The sequence below is a fragment of the Danio aesculapii genome, chromosome 25 (assembly GCF_903798145.1).
Source record: "Danio aesculapii chromosome 25, fDanAes4.1, whole genome shotgun sequence".
NCBI lineage: Eukaryota > Metazoa > Chordata > Actinopteri > Cypriniformes > Danionidae > Danio > Danio aesculapii.
The window spans coordinates 13,995,445-14,017,499 of NC_079459.1; the positions used below are offsets into that span (position 1 = coordinate 13,995,445).

The window sequence follows — 22,055 nt, forward strand, 5'->3', positions numbered from 1 at the left end:
GTGATGCCAGTAAAATGTTAGTAGATTTATATATCTTATATTATATATATTTTATCCCATTATTAGACATAACAAGTCCATTACTATATCTATGTTTACCCTGTGCTTGGCTGCTGATGTGAAATATACAATGTAAGAGTTTTAAAACAGAGTCAGGTTTTGCTTGACTCATCACTTAACAGTGAGATTTACATTCTCAGCACAAACTTGATCATTGAATACATGAGAGGGATCACATTTATATACCAACTCCACCTATGAACAGTTAAAATCATCTGGATTCAGGTAAATTTACTTAATATAATGTATGTACTGTTAATCTTTCTTCAAAAAATAGAGGGTTTGGACTTACATCAAAATTTGGTCAGTTATATACAGACATACTGGCTATACTCAGATGTAAACAACAGCATGGATTGCATGGGAAATGTACTGAATATGCTTTGCCTATTTGTGTTGACTAAACCACAGAACGTAATCTGTAGAAGCTGTTAAATAGTAAAGCGAGGGACTTAATAAGCAAGAAATTATAATAATTTGACAAACTGAATTCAATAGGTGGAAAAAAATATGCATGGGGAGGACTGTTTAATTTGCTAGCCTAATAATTGACACTATTTAATCACTTTTTTTTGTTCCTTAGGCAGTTTTTTTCCCCTTCTGCTTGATTTGTTATAAATTTTGGCATTCTATAGTACTCTAAAAACCTTTTTCCCCAGTTCAACTAATTAGCACAGCTCAAAACATGACAATCGTTTCTCATTTTCAGTAGCAACAGTAAGCAAAATATGCAAGTTTCATTTGGTTCAGTGGCATTGTTTACATTCCATGCGACCAAAATGGCTGCCTTATGACTCGTCATGAAATCACTATATAGATAAGTAGTAAGATGCTGCATAAAGTTGGTTAGTTAGATAAAGGCATATATGGCAGAAACACACATAGATAAAAAGGATTATAATGCATTTAGCATTAAAATGCTATCACAAAAGCTTCTGCTACACATCAACAGCTTTGGATTTATTAGTAAAATAAAATCTTAGCTTAACATTAGTTCAATAAACACACTTAATATAATAAAATATCAACATATATGGCTGTATTTTATGATAATACATTTATATTACACATATATACGCAACTGCTACGGTTAAGGCCTGTTTACACTAAAAAGAATGACTTAGCAATAATGATACTAGATTAGTACCCAATCCAAAACACAATATCTTTCTGTTTAATAAAAATGAGGGCTTCAAGTGCATTGTTTGTGCTTGGTAAAGCAGGATAGATTAAGATTGCTTGACAAAGTTTCATTTCATAAAAAATAACTGAAACTGATTTTTATATCGTTCTCCACGATGCAGCATCAATGTAGTTGAGACAGCTCTCCTAGTCTTTTATACTTTTGACAAATTTTGGTCTGTTTCATTATTTTATATATTCTTTAGTGTACCTGAGCCTTTAAATATTTTATTATAGGCTTACACCACACCTGTGCAGGAACCTACAGTTCAGATTATGAACTAAATAGGCTACATCATAAATATTCTGTAAGACTGTAAAATATTCTGTATTCTAAGCAAGGTTCTTTGAATAATAGAGTACAAAATGTCATAAAATATCATATTACAGCATATCAACTGAGATAAAATAAAACTATATGCCAGATAGGCTGTGTTTTTGCTATAAAAAGAGTGACTACAATGTAACACTTTCACTCCATTATAACATAATGTACATCTCAGAGATGTCCTGTAGTATTTGCAACACAAATTTTTAGTCTAGAATGAAATAAACCGCAGGTCAAGGGGTCAGAGGGTAAAGGCTATTCCCCAGCATCCTCGCTTGTAGGATACACAGCCATCTTGGATCTGCGAGGAGAGGGTAAATTAATGCGGTTAGTCAATTCCTTTTTCACCAAAAAATACATTGCACAGCAGGGTTTGCATCGCACATACAGGGCCAAATGAACGTTTGCAGCTTTGTGCGTATTTCCAAGCAGATATTTAGGTGCTAAGTGAATGCATTGACACGCTTGCACGGCTTTACTGGTTTCTGTTTTTGTTCTGAGGCCAGAGTTAGCCGACTAGCGCTAACAAAAACAGACAGCCGATACTGAGGCCTAAACCATTTAAACAGATAAAAACGTGTGCTATTCATGTCTAGGCCGCTGTTATAAAGTTCAAACATCCAGTCTAATTTGGGCTAAAATTTTCAGTATGTTTAGATTTTCATTGGAATGTTTAGTTAAGCCTAAATGTCTTATTTATAGTTATCGTTAGCAGCTAAACCGCTAACGTCAAAGCTAACTAGCCTGTATGAATTAGAACATTTCGCGGCATGCCATTCATTATTTTATTCCTTTCTCACTGGAATTGGGTTCGCAACGACTTAACATTCAGAAACGAGCTTTAATGTTATTAAAAAAGTTACGATATCTACAATTGCGAGTGCTGAAATGTCTGGCTAGTAATTGCTGTTTCTTCTTGGATTTAGCTGGTGTATTAAGCTGATTTTGTGCTTGTTGTCAGGTGTCAGTTTAGAAAGCGACATCTGTTTGTTTTTCAACCACGCGACAAGTATCTGCTTTGTTTTGAATAGATGAATATATTATTAATTAAACAACGCGCCGCCATAACAGCAGTATCTACTCATAGCATGATGCTCTTTGCGAAATTACAGTAAAGTTTATCATGGACATCCTTAATGCAAGACTTTGGTTGACAGAATAGTCTGTACTCTTTGTCGTAAAGCGGCTTATATAGCCTTGGGTCTTGTTCTGCAGTGGTAATTCATTATTTATTACTAGTTCTCAGTGATGCTGTGTAGAAGAACTTGTTATTGATGTGGGCAAAGATGATCTCATGTGATTTTTGTTTAAAAGTAGATTCTCAGGAATGAAGATATCATGTTTTTAACCATGTCTTCTTCTGTAGGTGACAAACGGAATGTTCGGTGCAACGAGAAAGAAGTTTGATGGGGTCGAAAGTGACTACCCTGATGAGAGCATGTACTATAACCAGGCGTCTATGTTCCAGCATCGATCGGAGAAAGACGTAAGAACATTTTGTTGTTAATTGTAAAGTAAATCTGTTGTTTATGTCTGATGAATGACTACTAGCAATTCCATGCAAATGCCAGTCTTCTAATTGTTTGTATTTTACAGTACTAGGGCTCGAAGTTAACTGTTTTGCTTGGTAACACTGGTCCTCCTAACTTTAAAAGTTTGCACGCACCAGAAAAAATTTTGTCGCACCCGCCAATAATTATGTGCACCATTACTACAAGTTTTATTAGTAGATTTATTGCATTTGAAATCATCCTGATGATTAAATGATGGATTAAATAGATTATCTCGCGATTAAAATGTGTAGATTCAGTGGCAAACTCTGTCACACAGACTTTACAGTGAATGGCTTCAGGAGTCTAATCCACTCTTCGTAAACTGTATCATTAATCCGCTGTGTCATTATTTGTATCTTTATGTGGTTTCTAAAGCAAAATCAGTCAGTGTGCTTTTCATTCTCTCATCTTCAGCGCTTTACACTTCAGGTCCCCGTCACCTGAAGGCAGAAAGCATTGACTGAATGATTAACAGCTGATATTAACCAATCCGTTCGCTTTCAGTTCTAGAGCAGTGTGCCAATCAGAAGAACTTGAAGGTGGGGCAGGCATTGCAGGACTTGTTTACTGTAGAAAGTTGACGTGACTACGGTTTTAAACTATTCCTGAGTGCTGCGTTTCACATTTTTAGGTGCAAAGATGCATTCTGCGTTAATGTCTCCTAAATCTGCGCATGCGGTGAACATTTTATAGCAAAAATTTTATGCACTCACACAAATATATATAATATATTTTAAAGGTTTATAGATAAAAACGGTCGCAATTTCGAGCACCGAGTACACTGTAAAAAGTGCAGTTCGACACAATTTATTCATATTGTCCCAACATAAATAGATAAGTGGATTGAACATAAAACAATTAAGCTTTCCCCAAAAAATCTCAAGAATTGTGTTGTTACAGCACATTTTAAATAAGTTGTTTGAACAAGCGGCAATTTTTTTGTGTGTTCTGTAAAAATGCCTCCATCAATTTTTTCAAACTATTTTATATGATTTTCCAAAGTTACACAAGTGGCAATTTTACACCCGTCACATTCATCCTGGATGTGGCATCTCTCCATAATGTTTTTTTTATCCTCTTATGCGGAGTTCAGATTGCATGATTTTAGCCTCTATTTTGACTTTCCGACAAATGCATGAAATCACAGGCAAATAGGCACTCAATCACGTGAGTAACGATCACACATTATGAACTATCAAAGACGCGATCTGACAGAATCACCAATGAGTCGCCGATGCCCGTGACATATTTGGTATGTTAAATATCTGGACCTGTCGGTATATATATATATATATATATATATATATATATATATATATATATATATATATATATATATATATATATATATATATATATATATTATTTGGAAAGAATGGATCATTTTAGATTGATTGGGATGATTCTGTAGACGAGTGTATATCTATAAAATATAAGAAACAATCTACAAGCAAAGGTAAATTCAATAAAGAAAAAGATACCAATTAAATACACAGCATTTGTTTTCGGACGAGTCGAACTGTGTTCAGGTATACAGTAATTGAACAATCAAATGTAAAATAGTTCTGCATAGTCTTTTATTTATAAACAAGTCAATTGTGTTAATTTGGTACAATTTCTTAGGCCTGAATGCTTTTAAAATCCTCACACAGTCACAGGCCTCAAAAACGCTTGCAGAATGGTAAATTATAATACAGGCTCAACATTGCGAATGATCACTATGTGACTATTGTGAATGATCACACTACAATATTGATGCTGAAACGATATATTGTGCAGCCCCACCCATAATGCATAATCTGATAGAATGACAAAATATTACAGTATTATATTTGCATGCCAACATCTTCCTTTAAATTGACTACCGAAAATATACTTAAAACTATTGTTTTCATTTTTAGCACAAACAGATGTTATTAGTCATTCTTGACCAAATGTGTACTTCTTTTGTCACTCAGTATCATAATAAACAGAAATCACTCAGAACTGCTAATACATACTGAAACTAAACTATATTGAATATCACAATGATTGTGTTTGAACACTCATGAAAGCTAGCATAAAGTCATCATTTCTACATTTTTGAAGTTGCACATATACATAAAGATGACTTGACTTGTCATTGCTGTTGGAGCGTGTCAATAAAGAATGATGGTGGAGACAAATGTTGGCATAATTATACATGTTGATGGTACAAATGGCATTTTGTTTTCTGAAAACACTGCACTTTAGCTTTTTTGTGAGAACCAAACTGCAAATTAGGACATTTTATTTCTGTTTTTTCTAAATGCAGCATGACAGTGATAAAATACACAGTAATAGCATCAAATAAACATCTAATGGTCTAAATAATTAATATTTATTAATCTTGTATTAGCACTAAAAAGCTTATTTGGTTTGTCAGTAAGTTAAATAGAGAGAAATGCATTTAAAAATTGATTTAACACTAAAGAGTAAATGATTTAATTGTTTAAAATATGTCTGTTTTCTTTATTTTAACTGACCCAGTTAATTATTTTATTCAGCAAAGTTGCTTTATGTTTATCACAAGTGACAGTAAAGGTATTTAGATTGTTACCAACGTTATTTGAACTAAATGCAGGGTTTTTACTTTAATCTTAAACGAGTTCTGTAAAAAAAATGCATCCGTTTTTACAATCATTTTAGCAGCAAGTAAACAAAAGAATATATTTGAAACATCAGAAGACAGAAAACATTTATATTAAAGCTTTACCAAACATTTATTTTAATTTTAACTCTTTACTTTAATTTGACTATCTTGTTTTCAGATGCTGCCGTCTCCCTCGCCGTCATCGTCAGGTCAATTGTCACAGCTTGGTGCAAGTTTGTACGGTCCTCAAAGTGAGTACATGTTTGTGATCCAAATGACATTACTCCTGAGCTATTATTCAGTTCATAAAAATGTAATTCACTCTGTTTGTAATTGCCATTTAATCAGTGTTTATATCAATTTTTAGGTGCACTAGGATTCTCAATAAGAGGCATGAGCAACAACAACCCTCAATTGAACCGGAGTTTAACACAAGGCACTCAGTTACCGAGCCATAGCACCCCAACAACAGGCGTCCCAACAATGTCCCTCCACACAACACCACCTTCGCCGAACAGGTACACAATCTCTTCTGCATGAATTATATTGTGTGGGATGAACTGATATTTTATGCTGAAGGGTTAGTTCAGCCAAAAATGAACATTCTGTCATCATTTACTCACCCTCCACTTTTACAAACTGGTTTGAGATTCATTCTTTCTGTTAAAAAAAAAGAAAATATTTTGAAGAATGTTCAAAACCATAGCTACCGGTTTCCAGTATTATTCAGTATATCATCTGATATCTTCAGTGAAATTGTATCATTTGCATGTTTTTAAGGCCTGAGAGAGATTTAAGCATTCAGGCACAAGACATTTTGCCAATTGGCAGAATAAATAATAATTGTGCTGAATTATTCATACGTCAAAGACTTTGCAGCGTAATTTTAACATTTACAAAATCAAACCCAATATTTAAATTACCTTAATGTCTATTAATAAGGAAAAAAATTTGCCAATTATTGAAGCAAAAGTCATAGTTAATGGTTAACCAATAGTGGGAAGTGAGCATTAATATAAAGCGAGACTCTACATTCTCAAGTAGTGCTATTCAATTATTTGGTGAAATTGCATAGATGCATTATATTGAAATATATATCACAGAAAAATATCGCAATGTTAAATTTTTCCAACATCGGAAAGTTTTGAAAGAGTCATAGAATTTTAATACAATATATAATGTTTGCATGAAAATGAATTATTTAATTGCTTATTAGTTAAATTTGTTAGTTAGAATTGAGTAACGTTGAGTTATATTCTAAAAATAACTCACAATAGGTGAGAAATGCAGAGTAGTCAGCTTTATTTTTTTTTACAAATTTTTAAGACTGTAAAACCCCTCACTACACTCTTTATACACTTTTCTCAGACAGGGATTAGCATTTTCACATGTTTACACTCTCAAAGTTTAAAATTTGATAGAAAAAAAAAGTCCAGTAAAACAAAACTAAAGATCAAAACTTGTTGTCAGGAGCAAACATTCATTGCTGTCAGCAAAAGGTTCATAAAGCTTTTTAGCTTTTGTGCTGATAATGTTGGCATCCAGCATAATGTTCATTTTCCTGCAGTTACTGATTCACTAAAGCAGACTCCATCCTTAAGGGGGTCGGACACCGGACACCGTACACATCAAAGTTGAAAGTAACACACACTGGACGCACACATCTGCATGTTATTTAAAATGAAATTATTTAGATGGCACTCTGTAGCCTGAGTCGTAGGTGGACACCGCAGACAGGTGCCGTTGTGCATACCCTCATATAAACCTGTTTACAATTCTAAAATGCATGGTGCTGCGTGACGCATCGCATCCGGTGTGTCACCCCCTTTACGATGGTCTTGCTCCGGACAGTTACAGCCCTTTTTGCATCCCTGTTGGAACTCACACTACTAGCGGTTGGCAATTTATGCTAATTTGACAAGCTGAGCGCAGTACTGTACTGGAGACATGGCCAATCACGGCCAGTCTACAGCCAATCATGATGCAAAACACAATGCGCTGTTAAAAAAAAAAAAAGCCAAATTGCGCAAAAAAAATCTGCGAGGCCACGAAAGCTGAACCACGCTATTGTGACTGTGCTTTGTATTTTGTTTTGCCAAGTGTGAAACCTTTATTTTCAGAAAAGAATTGCTTGAATTATTTTTGCCTTCTCCTAGTGTTTACTTTTGATTAATTTATTTAAGCTATATATATATTTTTACAGCTATGTCATTTTGTGAAATGAACTGCAGTTCGACGAGAAATTTAGTTTTCAGCAAATTTCTGTCATTCTAATATTCTTTGTATAAATGACGCTTAAGGGTAGGGTTAGTTGTTACAGCCCTTTTCTTTATATAAAGATAAAATAATATTTATGTCACAAGCTCTCACATTATTGTTATGTAAACATTATCTAAAGAAATGTTATTTTGTATCGTAAATGGGCATGGACGGTATAAGATTCTAACGGTATGAGAACCTTGGATAAAAATATCAACGTTTTACGGTATTGTGATTAACAATAACTGCTCTAAAATATGTTCTTTTTAATTGTCTGGGTAAAAAAACTAAAAGTTTTTTTCCATTTGACCACAAAATATATTTTATTTTGAGAAACATTTCAAATATTTTGGAACAGTGAACATATCAGGCTAATTGAATTATTGACTTCTGCGGTCTTGATTTGTTTCAAAAACAGATTTTTTTTTACATTTTAAAACAGCATCTTTTCTGTTGGAGTTATTGTTGTCCTAAAAAACAAACAAAAAAAATCGTACACATACCTCAGGAATGGTATAGCAGAAAATTTTGACAGTTTTAAAACCTTGACTTTTCCAAACCGCAGTATACCTTGAAAACGGTTATCGTTCCATGCCTAATTGTAAACTACACGGATTGTCATGTACTTTATGGTAAAGTCAATTTAAATGTGTTTTTTTTATTATTTAGCATGTATTCATAGACATTACATGGATCATTAGGTCATACATGCAAACAAAAATGTACTTTGAAGTCTAGGAATTCTAGTGTATCAACTCTTACTCATAAAGCTTTGTGACCATTTGTGTGTGCGTTAATGGTGAAGAAACTTTCATTCTTTTGCGAGCTGTCCCTTTAAATCCCAATCTTGATGATGTTCAACAGGGGGATCCTACCTATGAACACCAGGAACATGATGAGCTCGCAGGTAGGGCAGGGCATGGGTATGAGCGGCAGGACCAACAGTATGGGCAGTTCTGGCCTGGGCAGCCCAAACCGCAGCTCTCCCAGCATTATCTGCATGCCCAAGCAGCAGCCAGCACGCCAGCCATTCACCATCAACAGGTAAGTCTAGACATACATCGCAGAGTGTAAACGAGTCATTTTAGGAAGTTTGTTTTATTTTATTATTATATTTTGGAATTATATGCACAGAAAAGTAGTGTCCTAAGTACACGTGGTGCCGCAACATGCAAAAGGTTGTCTTTTTCCATCTGCGATGTGCAAAATTTCTATTTTGGAAACCGTTTTTATTTCTGCAGCAAAACAAAAGCGCAAACAACTATGGCGATTATCACCTTAAGTACAGATTGTGTGCTTTATTCATTGTTAAATGCTACCATTGTGAGTTTGAATAATGTTTTACATGACATTTAATGCCATACTACTTAAAACAGCAGCAGATAGTTCATCTCAGATCTTGAAAATAAAATGACCAGCAGACTGTTTGAAAATAAAAATCAGAACTGTGACCCAACAAACAGTGCAAACCAACAACATCTGTCACTCAGAAGCTTATAAATAATGTTAAAGAGGTTTAATATGTATTAATTAGATTACAAGCTTTTACCAGCCACTGCACTCAAAACGAAATGGTATTTAAATGTTTCTGTCATGTTGGGTCACGTTTGGTCCAGACAGCCAAATTGCTTTTTGCTGGAATCTTGTCATGTCGCATGTTGTTAGGACACTGTGTTAGACTGGTTATCAGATTATCTTTAAAGTATAATATGAGGATAAATCAATTCTACATGTTACATAATGTATAACCAACTAAATAGAATTCTACATGTTCAATATTAAACACGTTTTCTGTACAGATGCACCGTTTTTTTTGTCCGATTTTCGGTTTTCAGCAAAAAATATGTGCTGAAAAAGGTTATACTGCCCACCTGTTCTCCCCCTTAAGCCGTGGCCACTGCAAGGAGTGAATCCCCTTGCACACTGGACACGGAACGCCCTCTGATACCTATTCATTTCACTACACCATCAGCAGCAGGCTCCACGGTCAAAGATCAAAATAGCCTAAATGATGGCAATTTTAAAAATTCCATCACTTAATAAGACACAAACATGTCCAGTTATATTTAAAGATGTTTTTAATCTTTTGAAAGAGAAGGTCATATAGAAACACAGGTTGCCGCAATTGTGACAAGGGAGGCCTTCTCTCGCTTATGTTTTTCAAAGTTACTTTACAGACCTGCCATACTTTTCCACTCAAGACAAGGATATTAACAAAATATTCTAAGTGACTCCTGGGAAAAACGGAAGTGTTGGCAGGTATGATAGTCAGTTGTGTCTTCGAAGTAAGTGAAAGATCCAGACGGGCATCCTGCTGATTTGATTCAGAAGCGCACTTTTTTGTCAAACGGCTCACCAGTCAGGTACACATCTATCTGCGCTAAAATATCAAGGTGAAAGTCATCACCGCTTGCGTAGAATAGACCCAGCTCCCAACCCAACTTTGAGAATAAATTAATGGTGAATTTTTTTTTTATATATATATATATATTTTTTATATCCTAACAGTCTATAACAGTCTCGCGTTAACGCAGCACGTTGATGCCGATAACGGCCCACCACTATTATTATTATTTTTTTTTATTTTGAATGTACTTTCAAATTTATATATAAAAAAAAATACATTAACGTGCTATTTTCCATATTAATTTTTTTATTTTTATTAATAGGTTAATATTTTACCTTATTTTATTCAGGGAACCAAATAAAATAATAAAGATCTTTAAAAATCCATATTTCTCTCTTTAAAAAAATGAATTAAATATTTTGTCTTCAATGTTGATGCAGGAAACCGTAACAGAGGGTTGAAGTAAAAAAAAAAAATTCAGCCATGATTGATCAATTTAATGTATATATTTTATTGACGTTGAAATGCCATTGACCTGACAGTGCAAGTCTTCTGTCAGCTAGCCCAAATCTCCAAAAACCGCAAAGCGAAAATATATTTTTGAGAAATAAAAATTATTTTGGCTAACAAAAATGAAGAACTGCAAAAGGAAAATTAAGTTTTGAGAAATAAAAATGAAATTTGTAAAAAAAAAAAAAGAACTGCTATTTCAATTAAAATGCTCAGCCATGTTTCCTGCTTCTTCTTTTTTTTTTTAAGTTTTAAGGCGGTTGGCAAGCAAATGATGATAACACTTAAATGGAGGCAGGTCCAGGTCTATCGTAAACACTAAAATCCCCTTGACTCTGCCCACTTGTTAAACCAAGGCCACAGAATGAAACGCGCAGAAACGTGAAGTGCAAAGTGAAAACAGCATTGCAAATTCACGGTGGACTAAAAAGCTAATCAATTTCAATTGACTGGACAGGTTTTGTAAAGGCAATGCTGTAAAAATATTTTGCATATATATATATATATATATATATATATATATATATATATATATATATATATATATATATATATATATATATATAAATTTGCTAAATATTTTTACAGTATTGCCTTTTCAAAACCTGTTTTTTGCGCATATAGTTTTTTTTATTGCAAAAATTTTCTTTTTCTTTTTTTTTGCACTGCTTGATTTTTGTTTTTTTTGTTTTTGTAGTTCTTTTTTTGTTGCAAATTTAATTTTTTTTCAAACTTTTCTCTTTGCAATTCTTTATTTTTGTTAAATTAATTTCTATTTCTCAAATTAATTTTAGCTTTTGTGATTTTTATTTTATACATTTTTTTTTTTTTTTTTTTTTTTTTTTTTGGAGATTTGCATTTATTTATTTATTTTTTGCTCAATATTAAAAACTTTTTCATTTTGCAAGTATATATGGCCCTAGATTGACTCCATAGTCCTGCTTATTGTCGAGCTATGTTTATATAGTTTCCTTATTAACCAATTGAGAGGCCTACATGATGTGTAAGGGTTTTTATAAGCAAATGTATGGACCCATGGGAATCATGTTAGAATCTCAGTTCACAAATCTGTTTATTACCAATATAAAGCTGGTTTTGATTAAAAAGGTGACTTATCTTAAATACATATTATCTATTTGAATTAACTTTTACCTTAGGCCAAGATAAGGCCAATCAAGACTGATCTTAACAAAAGGGTCAAATCCTCATGTGTGTCGTTGTAGTATGTCAGGATTTGGAATGGGCCGGAGCCAGGGGTTTGGAATGAACTCCTTATCCAATAACATCTTCAACGGAACAGGTGAGTGAGGTGATGATGCACCATAACAGGAAACACGAGTGTGTTCTAGAAAGAGGAAGTAGTTTATTCTTATATCATTTTTGTTTCTCTCTACTATTATCTTTGGCAGATGGGAGTGAAAATGTGACAGGAATAGATCTCTCAGAATTCCCAGCACTTGCAGACAGAAGTCGGAGGGAGGGAAACGGCAACCCTACACCGTTGCATAATCCACTGGCTGGAAGGGCGCCCTATGGTACCAGTTCATTTTACACCGTTCCATTAGTTAGCTGAAATTGAAACCCTCTTAGTCTTTATGACCAAGCACGCTTATACTTGAATGGATGATATGTTGTGAATGCATGCCAAGGTCAGTGGTTTTATTTTGATGTTCAGACAATGACGACTCTTAAAGGTTTGTTAAAATGTGTTTGTGTGCAGTTGGAATGGTCACAAAGCCATCGAACGAACAGTCGCAGGACTTTTCAATTCACAACGAAGACTTCCCAGCCCTGCCCGGCCCCAATTATAAGGACCCGACATTGAGCACGGATGAAAGCAAATCAGTCAGTATTGCCTTAATTTGATCTTTTCTCAATTTCAGTGAGAGACTGCTTAAATAACATTGTTTTGCAGGATGGGGTATAAGGATTCTTAGATCTTCCAGTGCTACATTCATTGCTTTGATTTTTATCTCATGTTTATGGCATTTGCTGTCGTTTTAGAGCTTAAACTCTTCAGGCAAGGGCAGCTCGAGTGCAGATGGACCCAAGTTTCCCGGTGACAAGACATCATCAGCACAGAATAACAACCAGCAGAAGAAAGGGATCCAGGTGTTGCCTGACGGTGAGGGTTTTTAGCAACACGCACTGCTGTTTTTCAAACTAAAAAAAAAACATGACAGTTGAATTAAATATTGTGCAGAGCATGATGTCAAGAGATGCTTCCATTAAACAATGCACAAGCACACCCGTTTTTCCTTAATATAGCTTTTTAGTATATTTTTCTGTACTGTCCTTGCCTAGCTCAGGTACAGACTAGGTATGTAAAGATACCCTTAAATGATCAGTAAAATATGGGAAGTTATATTCACCATAATAATATCAATAAGAATAATATGCATAGTGTAATTAATTTTTACAATAATACATTATAATGACAAAAGTACTACACATATTTTAAAGTGTAAATTTATGTATATGTGTGTGTATTTATTAATAGTTCTGCATATGTATACTGTTGATTACAAATTGCTTAAATTCATTGGTCAAAAGATGTAGGACACTCTCAATCAAAGTTGACATTCATTCTTTTCTTTTCTAGGCAAGGTAACGAACATTCCCTCAGGAATGGTGACGGATCAGTTTGGAATGATTGGACTCTTGACATTCATCCGGGCAGCTGAGACAGATCCTGGGATGGTTCACCTAGCTTTAGGAAGTGACCTAACAACGCTAGGACTCAACCTTAACTCTCCAGAGTAAGATACTTTTGACATTTTTGGCCAAATAATGACTTCTTGTATGCAAATATTCTGTTTTAACCTTGGTTTTTTTTTTTTTTTCTTTTTTTTTTTTTTTGTGAATTCTTCTCTTGTAGGAATCTGTATCCCAAGTTTGCATCTCCTTGGGCTTCAGCTCCATGTCGGCCACAAGACATTGGTAAGAGTTCATTTGATTTAACTGGTAGAGATAACCAACGCATTTTGAATGTTCAATGATGAATGTAAATTTTTTTTTTCTTCCTTTTTAAATTTTTTTTAGACTTCCATGTTCCTTCAGAGTACTTAACCAACATTCACATAAGGGACAAGGTGAGGTAATGAACACTAGGGCTGGGTATCAAATTCAAATGTTCATATTAGATTCTGATTGGCAAGCTCTTGATTTGATTCAGTGATTTAATGCAAATACTATTGATATCTCTAATAATGTTCAGTAAACACTTTATATCAGGTGCATGGGCACATTAAAACAGAACACGCCACTCTATTTTATACTCTCTTATTTTTTTCTTAGGCCCCAATCACACTAAATGCATGTTTGCAGTGAGAGGTGACTTTTTAAATGGGTTTCTATTGGCAGAGAGTGTTTTGCTGCTGAGCCTTGTGTTTTTGAGTGCTCTGTGCACCTGCAGTTGAAAAAACCTCAACTCTATGCAGAAGAAAAGCCTGATACTGTGGTTGCCTAGCAACATATAAAGTGCAGCAGACTGCACTTTTTAATATCAACAAAATCACTGCTTTCACATTGCTTTTTTTTGTAAGTGAACAAGAAATTATAAACAAAAACTTGTGTTACAGCTGTGTAGTGAAAAAAAAATGTTTGTGCTCCTGTGACGCAGTGTCTGCTGTGCAACCATCAGCTGTGCTGTCTGAAGAACAGCTACTGACAAACAATGTAGCTTTGAGGGATCATCCACATATTGTAACTTTTTTGCTTGCACAAGTTTTTATTCCAAATATAGACTCACAATTAGAAAGCAACGTGGTATTGAAATATGTATTATACTCATTTCAGTTATAACAGTAGACTAGTTACCTCGGACAAACGTAGAACAGTCAAACAGAACAACAATTTTTTTTTCTTCTTTCTATAAATAAGCTTCTGTTGGAGCTAGAATTGGGCCATGGACTGTGGTTTGTTAGTAGTGATAACTGAGAGCATGATGACAGGGCTTTCTGCTAATGTGTTGGATCCTGTTCACTCCTAAACGAACCATACCAGAGTTTGTTTAGAAGCAGACCAAGACCTTCCGTTTGTTTGGTGCACACCAGTTTGGAATGACTGTATTTATGCCTGCCTGCAAGATACATACCAATGGAAGAAATGAACTTGAGTTCAATTCTAACAAACCAAACAAGACAGGTGTGAATACACCATCAGGGGGATTTCCTAGTGGATCCCCAATTAAGTTAGACACACACACAAATATAGATATACACAGTTTCTACACACATCCAATAAGTTGTACATATATTAATAAAGGTATAAAGTAGGCATGGGACGAGAACCATTTTCAAGGTGTACCGCAGTTTGGAAAAGTCAAGTTTTTTTTAAACCACCAAAACTTTCTGCTATACCGTTCCTGCTGTATGTCACTTTTTATTTTTATTTATTTTTCTTTCTTTCTTTATTTTTTAATCTCCAGCAGAAAAGATATGCAAAGATGCCATTTTAAATAATGAAGAAACCTGTTTTTGAAACTAATAAAGACGGCAGAAGTCAATGATTCATTTGAATTATTTAGCCTGACATGTTTACTGCTCCAAAATACTTTAAATGTTTCTCAAAATAAAATGTATTGTGTTCAAAGTGGGAAAAGTTTTTAGTTTTTTACCCAGACATTTAAAAAGAATATATTTTTGAGCAGTAATCACAATACTGTGAAACTGTGATGTTTTTATCTAAGGTTATCATACTGTCTGAATAATATACCGGCCAGTCAAGGGCAGTTAATGTTTTTTGATTAATTTTAACAACATAAACATTGTATTATCAGGCTGCTGTCACTTTAAGACAAAACAGGGATTATGTCTCTAAACTGCTTTCACCTTAGACTTGATTGACTATTCACATGAATTTTCAGCAGGAAGGGCATTTCGAATTAAAAGCATTTATTTGACACTTCAAGTTGTAAAAAGGCACAAAAGTGACACTCAGCACTCATATACTGAGGCGTCTCTTTCTGCACAGACTATTCAGGTGTTTGCACCACAAAGCCACATCAGTCTTGTTTATATGCGATTATTCGTGTTTCTTTGCTGCTGTTATGTGCAGCAGTACAGTGCGTTTACAGATCAAATAGAAACTAGAAACCTCTGTTGATTGACATTATATAACGTCCACTCCTGCCACACTTTTCTCTCTCATGCCTAGGCATCCCATAATATAGAAAATAGAAAACAATTTAGGGCTTTCTATAAATCTATATTGAATCAAAATATATTTGAAACTATTTTAAAATAGATATTTTATTTTATTAGAGAGATTTTTTTTACCCAGCCCTAATGAACACTTTAACAAAACTGCTTTGCAATTATAATTTGACCTAGCTGATCTCATAATGTCCTTTTTGTTTGTTTTTTTTTTTTTTTCCTTCTCTAGCTGGCTGCAATAAAACTGGGGCGATATGGTGAAGACCTGCTGTTCTACCTCTACTACATGAACGGAGGAGACCTCTTACAACTCCTCGCTGCCGTTGAGCTGTACGTCCAGCTGATTCAGTCTTTCTTGCTTGAAATTTCTATTGGTAAGTAACCACAGGTGGAAATGGAGAGGCTAAATGGAAGGTTTTGTTGTACCGTAGCTTCAACCGGGACTGGCGGTACCATAAAGAGGAAAGAGTTTGGATCACAAGAGCACCTGGCATGGAGCCCACGCTAAAGACCAACACTTACGAGAGAGGAACATATTACTTCTTCGATTGTCATAACTGGAGGAAGGTCGCTAAGGTAAACATACTGAATTCACTGTCCTTTATTCCATTTTTGTTTTGAGCTACAGACAGTTGCTGATAGTGCTTTTGCTGTTGTTACTTATTTGTGCTCAATTTTCTTTTTGTGGGCAGCTGGGTGAATTTATATTGTAACAAAATACAGTGTCAGTAATAGACACACATAAATGTCTAGAGGACAGGACATTGTACAAATTTTTAAATATGTGTCCCAGAACAACAAAACCAGGCATAAGTGTCAGTGAAAAAAGAGATTTATATACCACCTGTCAACTGAATAAATAAGCTTTCCACTGACAACTATTTGACAATATTTGTCCGAAATACAACTGTTTGAAAATCTGTCATTTGAGTGTTCAAAAAATCTGAATACCGAGAATATCGCCTTATGCCTCGTTTCCACTGAGTGGGACAGTATGGTACGGTTCAGTATAGGTCACCTTTATTAGGCTTGTGTGTCCACTGTCTAAAGGGTACCAATGGTACCGACAACAGAAAGTTGCCGTCAACGTCATTCTCGTTTGAAGTTCACATATCATAGGAGAAGCACTTCTTACTAAACAAATGCTTTATGTACATAAATACTTGTATATAAATAAATGTTTATTACTAACCTTTCTATGAACATGATTTGATTATAGCTGCAGATCAATAATGTGAAATAGCCCACTGTAACGTCTGTGATTTATATAAAATAAAACATTTATGAACACATACAGAGATTTATAGTCTCTAAAATGTTACCAATTACAAATACCCAAAACTTACATTTAGGCCTTTATTTGGGTTCATAAACGATACGAAACAAGCTACACAGTCAGTACAATCCTCTCATCCTTATACTTCACAGGCACATGTAACGTTAACATCTTGTTAAGAGGTAAATTGGTAATTTCTAGTTCATAATAGTCCAAAAAGTAATAATAATAGTTAAACATGGCAGTTTGTTCATGTTTTAGGTTGCTGAAAGAATCATTTGCTCCTTTGTTTTTTCACACTTCACTCTCGCATTTGTCCGTTTCTGAAAAGATCGGATGTCAGAAGCACTTTAATAATCATTTACACATTATTATAATATAATAATAAAAATATGTGTGGCGAGCGATCGCAAGCTCTCTGGAAAAAGCAAAAACTTCTCATACTTTAGACGGCCTCGTAAGCAACAAGAGGTCACAGATTCAGTTTTTTTTTTTGGCTTTGGCAAAACGACGACAAGGTTTGTTTGAGCTCTCTATGTATACCACTCAGTAGAAACAGGCCATATATTAGGTGCTTAGAAATGCAAATTACTAATAAAAAATGTTGTTTTAATATAGTGACTTTAGTAAATTTACAAAATATCTTGATGGCATATGATCTTTACTTTACAACATCTATAATTTTGACCTATTCAATGTCTTTTTGACTATTGGCAAAATTATACCTAGGCTACATAAGACAGGGTTACATAAATGAAATGCAATCTTTATACTTTTAATAATGTGTTGTTGTTGAACTATATTTTATGTTGAAAACTGTTTTTGGAATTATTCATATATATATTTAGAATGATTAAAAATAAAGGTTAAAAAAATTGTTTAAGCAAGATATGTTATGAAATTTGAGTGTATGTGTATTATAAAGTAAAAGTTAGGATTAATTGAAAAGGCAATATCAAGCATAGAAGCATTAATCCACCTAAACTACTTTAAAGTTGTAATTTAATTACCATTATAAATTAATTATTATTAATATTAATAAATGTTTATTGAATGTATGGATATATTTTTATACATGTAAGCGTTTTCTCAATTTAACAAAAGGTAAATCATGATCAAAGTCACTATGAAATCAAAACATAATATTGCAGTAATTATTATAAATGGTTTATCTGTGCACATCTCATTTTTATTTATTTTTAAATGGTGTGTCTTAAAGCGCTTTTCCATTGCGTGGTACAGTACATTTCAGTACGCCTCACTTTTTGGGAAATTTTCCTCTGTGTTCTATGCTTTGTACCTGGCACTTGCAACCTCACTCAGAACCTTACCTATTACCAAAATCTTAGACAAACCGACTGCTGATCACCGATTGGTCCAGAATAATCGTCACTACCATCATCATTGGTTTTGTGATATAAGACGCCAAACCCGCGATGTTTAAATAGTCAGCTGCAGCTACTGCTATATGTTGGTTTGCACGACTAAACTGTTTTATACCACAACAAAAAGACACCTGAAATGGCATCATTGTGGTCAGTAGAAGAACTCAAGATTTTCCTCTTGTTGGTAGCTGAGGAGTGAATGCCTTGGAATGATAATGTTTTCAGGATCTTATGGCAGTATATGAGGCACGACTATAACGATAATCCCAGCCAAACTGCAGTGAAAATGCACACCGAGCAGAGCTGTAACACACCGTGCAATGGAAAAGCTGCTTTATGGTCTGTTTCTACTGAGTAGTACGGTACAGTACCGCATGGTTTGGTACTTTTTTATGTCCGTTTCCACAGTCAAAAGGGTACCAAAAAGCAAACCGTACTACAAAAGGGTACCAAAAGGCGGAGCTAGACGTGTAGCTGAATGCTATTGGTTTACAGAGAAATGTCACTAGCGTGTGCAACAAGCCAGGAGAATGAAAACACAGAAGCGCCATTTTTAAATGCACAGCCGAGACATTACACAGTAATAATATATACATATAATAACAAGCTATGGTCGACCCGAGCTTAAACAAACCTTGTCATCGTCTTGATGAACAGCCACAAAGCCAAGAAGAAGAGCAGAGTCTGCCACGTGTCCCATTGTTTATAAGGCGGTCTAAAAGTGCGAGCGGTTTGACTTTTTTCTAGAGAGCACTATTTGCGATCGCTCGCCCATTTCTATATTGGAAATCATGAACTTGAGCTCATAATAATAACAACATTCATGTGATTATTGTAGTGCGACATCGTTTCAGAAATGGACAAACATGAGAGTGAAGTGCGAAAACACAGAGGAGAAGCAACCTAAAGCATGAAAAAACTGCCATGTTTAACTATTATCATCACCTTTTGGACTATTATGAACTCGGAATGACGGAATTACCTTTTAACAAGAGGTTAACGTTACATGTGCTGGTGAAGAATAAGGATGAGAGGTTTGTACTGACTGTATAGCTTACGTTTCATATTTTTTATGAACCCAAAAAAGGCCTTTTTGCATGCTTTTTGTTGTAATTGGTAACATTTCTGAGACTAAGGCTTTTTATGTGTTCATAATGATTTAGTTTTTTATATAATGCATTTAATCGCAGACGTTACAGTAGGCTGTTTCACATTATCACTGATCTGCAGCTATAATCAAATCCTGTTTGTAGAAAGGTTCGTAATTAACATTTATTTATATACAAGTATTTATGTATATTAAGCATTTGTTTAGTAAGAAGTGATTCCCATACGATATGTGAACTTCAAGCGAGAATGACATCAGCTGCAGCTTTCCGTCATACATCATGCCGACCAGAAGGTTACCATTGGTACCATTTGGCAGTGAAGACACAAGCCTGATAAAGGTGACCTGTACCGAACCATACTAAACTACCACTCAGTGGAAATGTGGCATTAGTTACATCAGTAACAAACTGGTATAGTCCAGTCCAACATTTATTTTTTTTTTTTAAACTTACTCATTCAAAAAGTGTGTTCACTCAGCTATACATCATAATATCGTAGAAAGACTATCACAACTTCAGAATAGTAAACTAAAGTAGCTAATTACCCAATTGATGAGTTGTTTGTCAATGCTGATCATTATTCTGAAGGCAGTTGTTTTTCTATCTGTAAATATGGCTGGGCATCAGCTGTGTTCTTTCCTCTGGTCTTCTCAGGAGTTTCACCTTGAATACGACAAGCTAGAAGAGCGGCCTCACGTGCCAACAACCTTCAATTACAATCCGGCCCAGCAGGCCTTCTGAAGCGGAGTCCGTCAGCGCCCATCAGCTCTAGGAGCGATTGGCCAGAGACAGCCAGCCGACCTGCCCGACCACAAAAAACCTGGTTTTATTCCTCAACTGTCTGGACAAGGACTGCGGGAGGGGGAGGGGGGGTGGCAGGGGTCTCCACCTTAAGAACTGGTGGGGAGGGACCCTGCCTTACAAATTATGTGCTGCCCGAACACAAAACTTCTATATATTTTCATTCTGTTTTTAAAATCCCCTTTTTCTTTTCTCTTCTTCTTCTCCCTCCATTTCATTTCGAGCAGGGTCAATGTTTTGTTTACTCCTCTGATGGAAAGCCCCTTTTGGTGTTTGCCTGGAGTCTTTGAAGTTGCAGTACAGCACACAAACACAACCATTGGTATTTAAAAAGAAAAAAACAACGCGGCTTGCGCTTTGTTTTCCGAAGCGCACTGCGAAAACCAACAGGACAGACACAAAGACAAATCCAATACATGTGAATACACAAGGGCAAAAGAAAATGCAATGTTCATTGTTGCACTATTTAGTAATAAAAGAACACAAAAATTGTTTTCTGCTTTTGTTTTAATGTGGGGGAAATAAAAACAATCGCTCCGTTCCCGTCGGTGTCTGGAAGGACGCACAGCCCTGTCATTAACATCATGGAGGTGCTTTTTTTTATTTTGGTTTGTTTTTTTGCCCCCCCCCCAACCCTCTACCCTTTTTTTCCCCCAACATATTTTCATTCCTTTTGCTCCATCCACCTGCGTTCCTCATCCCGAGCTGTTTACTGCTTAGCTTCAATAAATCCCGATCAGACTGTTTCAGTGAGCGTTGTTGGGCACAACCTCTGGACCAGGTGGTTGTGAGCTTACCGAGAAACATTGTTCCAGAATGACTACAAACCCTTTTCAGTCTTTGTTACGATTTTGTAATAAACGTGTACATTTTTTTAATTTTTTGACATCACATGAATAAAGATATGTATGTATGAATGTGTATATATATGATATATATAGATAGATGTATCTATATATATATATACATGACGTCTATTTTGGAAGAAGTAACTATGCTTGACCTCGTTTTTAGGAGGTGACAGAAATGGCATTATGTGGTAGAAGTAAAAACACGAAAGACAAAAAAAAAAAAAAAACAATTTAGTGAACAGTATGTTGAGCTGCCAGACGGGGAATCACGTTTGTTACCCTGTGCACTTAAAAGACCAATTCAACGAAACGAATAAAGGTGACGTGCGGAAGGCCTGACTTTGACTGACTTGGGGACATCTGTATTGCGACAAACAAAACAAAACACAAAAAAATAAATAAACAAGGGGGTGGAGACATTTCAGCTGCAGCTATTTGAATAGAAGCATTTCGTAGGAAAGGGAAAACCGATAGTACGAAAAACAGACCAATCTTGTATTTTCTGACCACCTTTAAAGCTCCCTTTCTTTGTAATAAAGCAGAACGGCTTTCCTGAACCAGTGTTTGGACTCTGTGTGGGAAGGGTGTGTGTATGTGTGAAAGCGCGCTTTAAGCATGATTAAGAAC

The 22,055-nt window shown here is 35.0% G+C and overlaps 1 protein-coding gene across 2 annotated transcripts; it reads left to right on the forward strand.

Moving 5' to 3' along the window:
* The first annotated feature begins 1,840 nt into the window (after positions 1-1,840).
* Positions 1,841-21,985, forward strand: cnot2 (CCR4-NOT transcription complex, subunit 2). 2 transcript variants are annotated; one of them, XM_056452430.1, is made up of 15 exons: positions 1,841-1,897; positions 2,937-3,056; positions 5,913-5,985; positions 6,102-6,252; positions 8,858-9,037; positions 12,074-12,150; positions 12,260-12,385; positions 12,571-12,695; positions 12,855-12,975; positions 13,453-13,609; positions 13,729-13,790; positions 13,893-13,942; positions 16,236-16,336; positions 16,438-16,582; positions 20,431-21,985. In XM_056452430.1, the coding sequence occupies exons 2-15, from the start codon at positions 2,949-2,951 to the stop codon at positions 20,515-20,517; spliced, it is 1,563 nt and encodes a 520-aa protein (XP_056308405.1). In that variant the 5' UTR covers positions 1,841-1,897; positions 2,937-2,948; the 3' UTR covers positions 20,518-21,985. The 2 variants fall into 2 exon arrangements, with proteins under 2 accessions (XP_056308405.1, XP_056308406.1); XM_056452431.1 differs by having other exon boundaries at positions 1,866-1,884.
* The last annotated feature ends 70 nt before the right edge of the window (positions 21,986-22,055 follow it).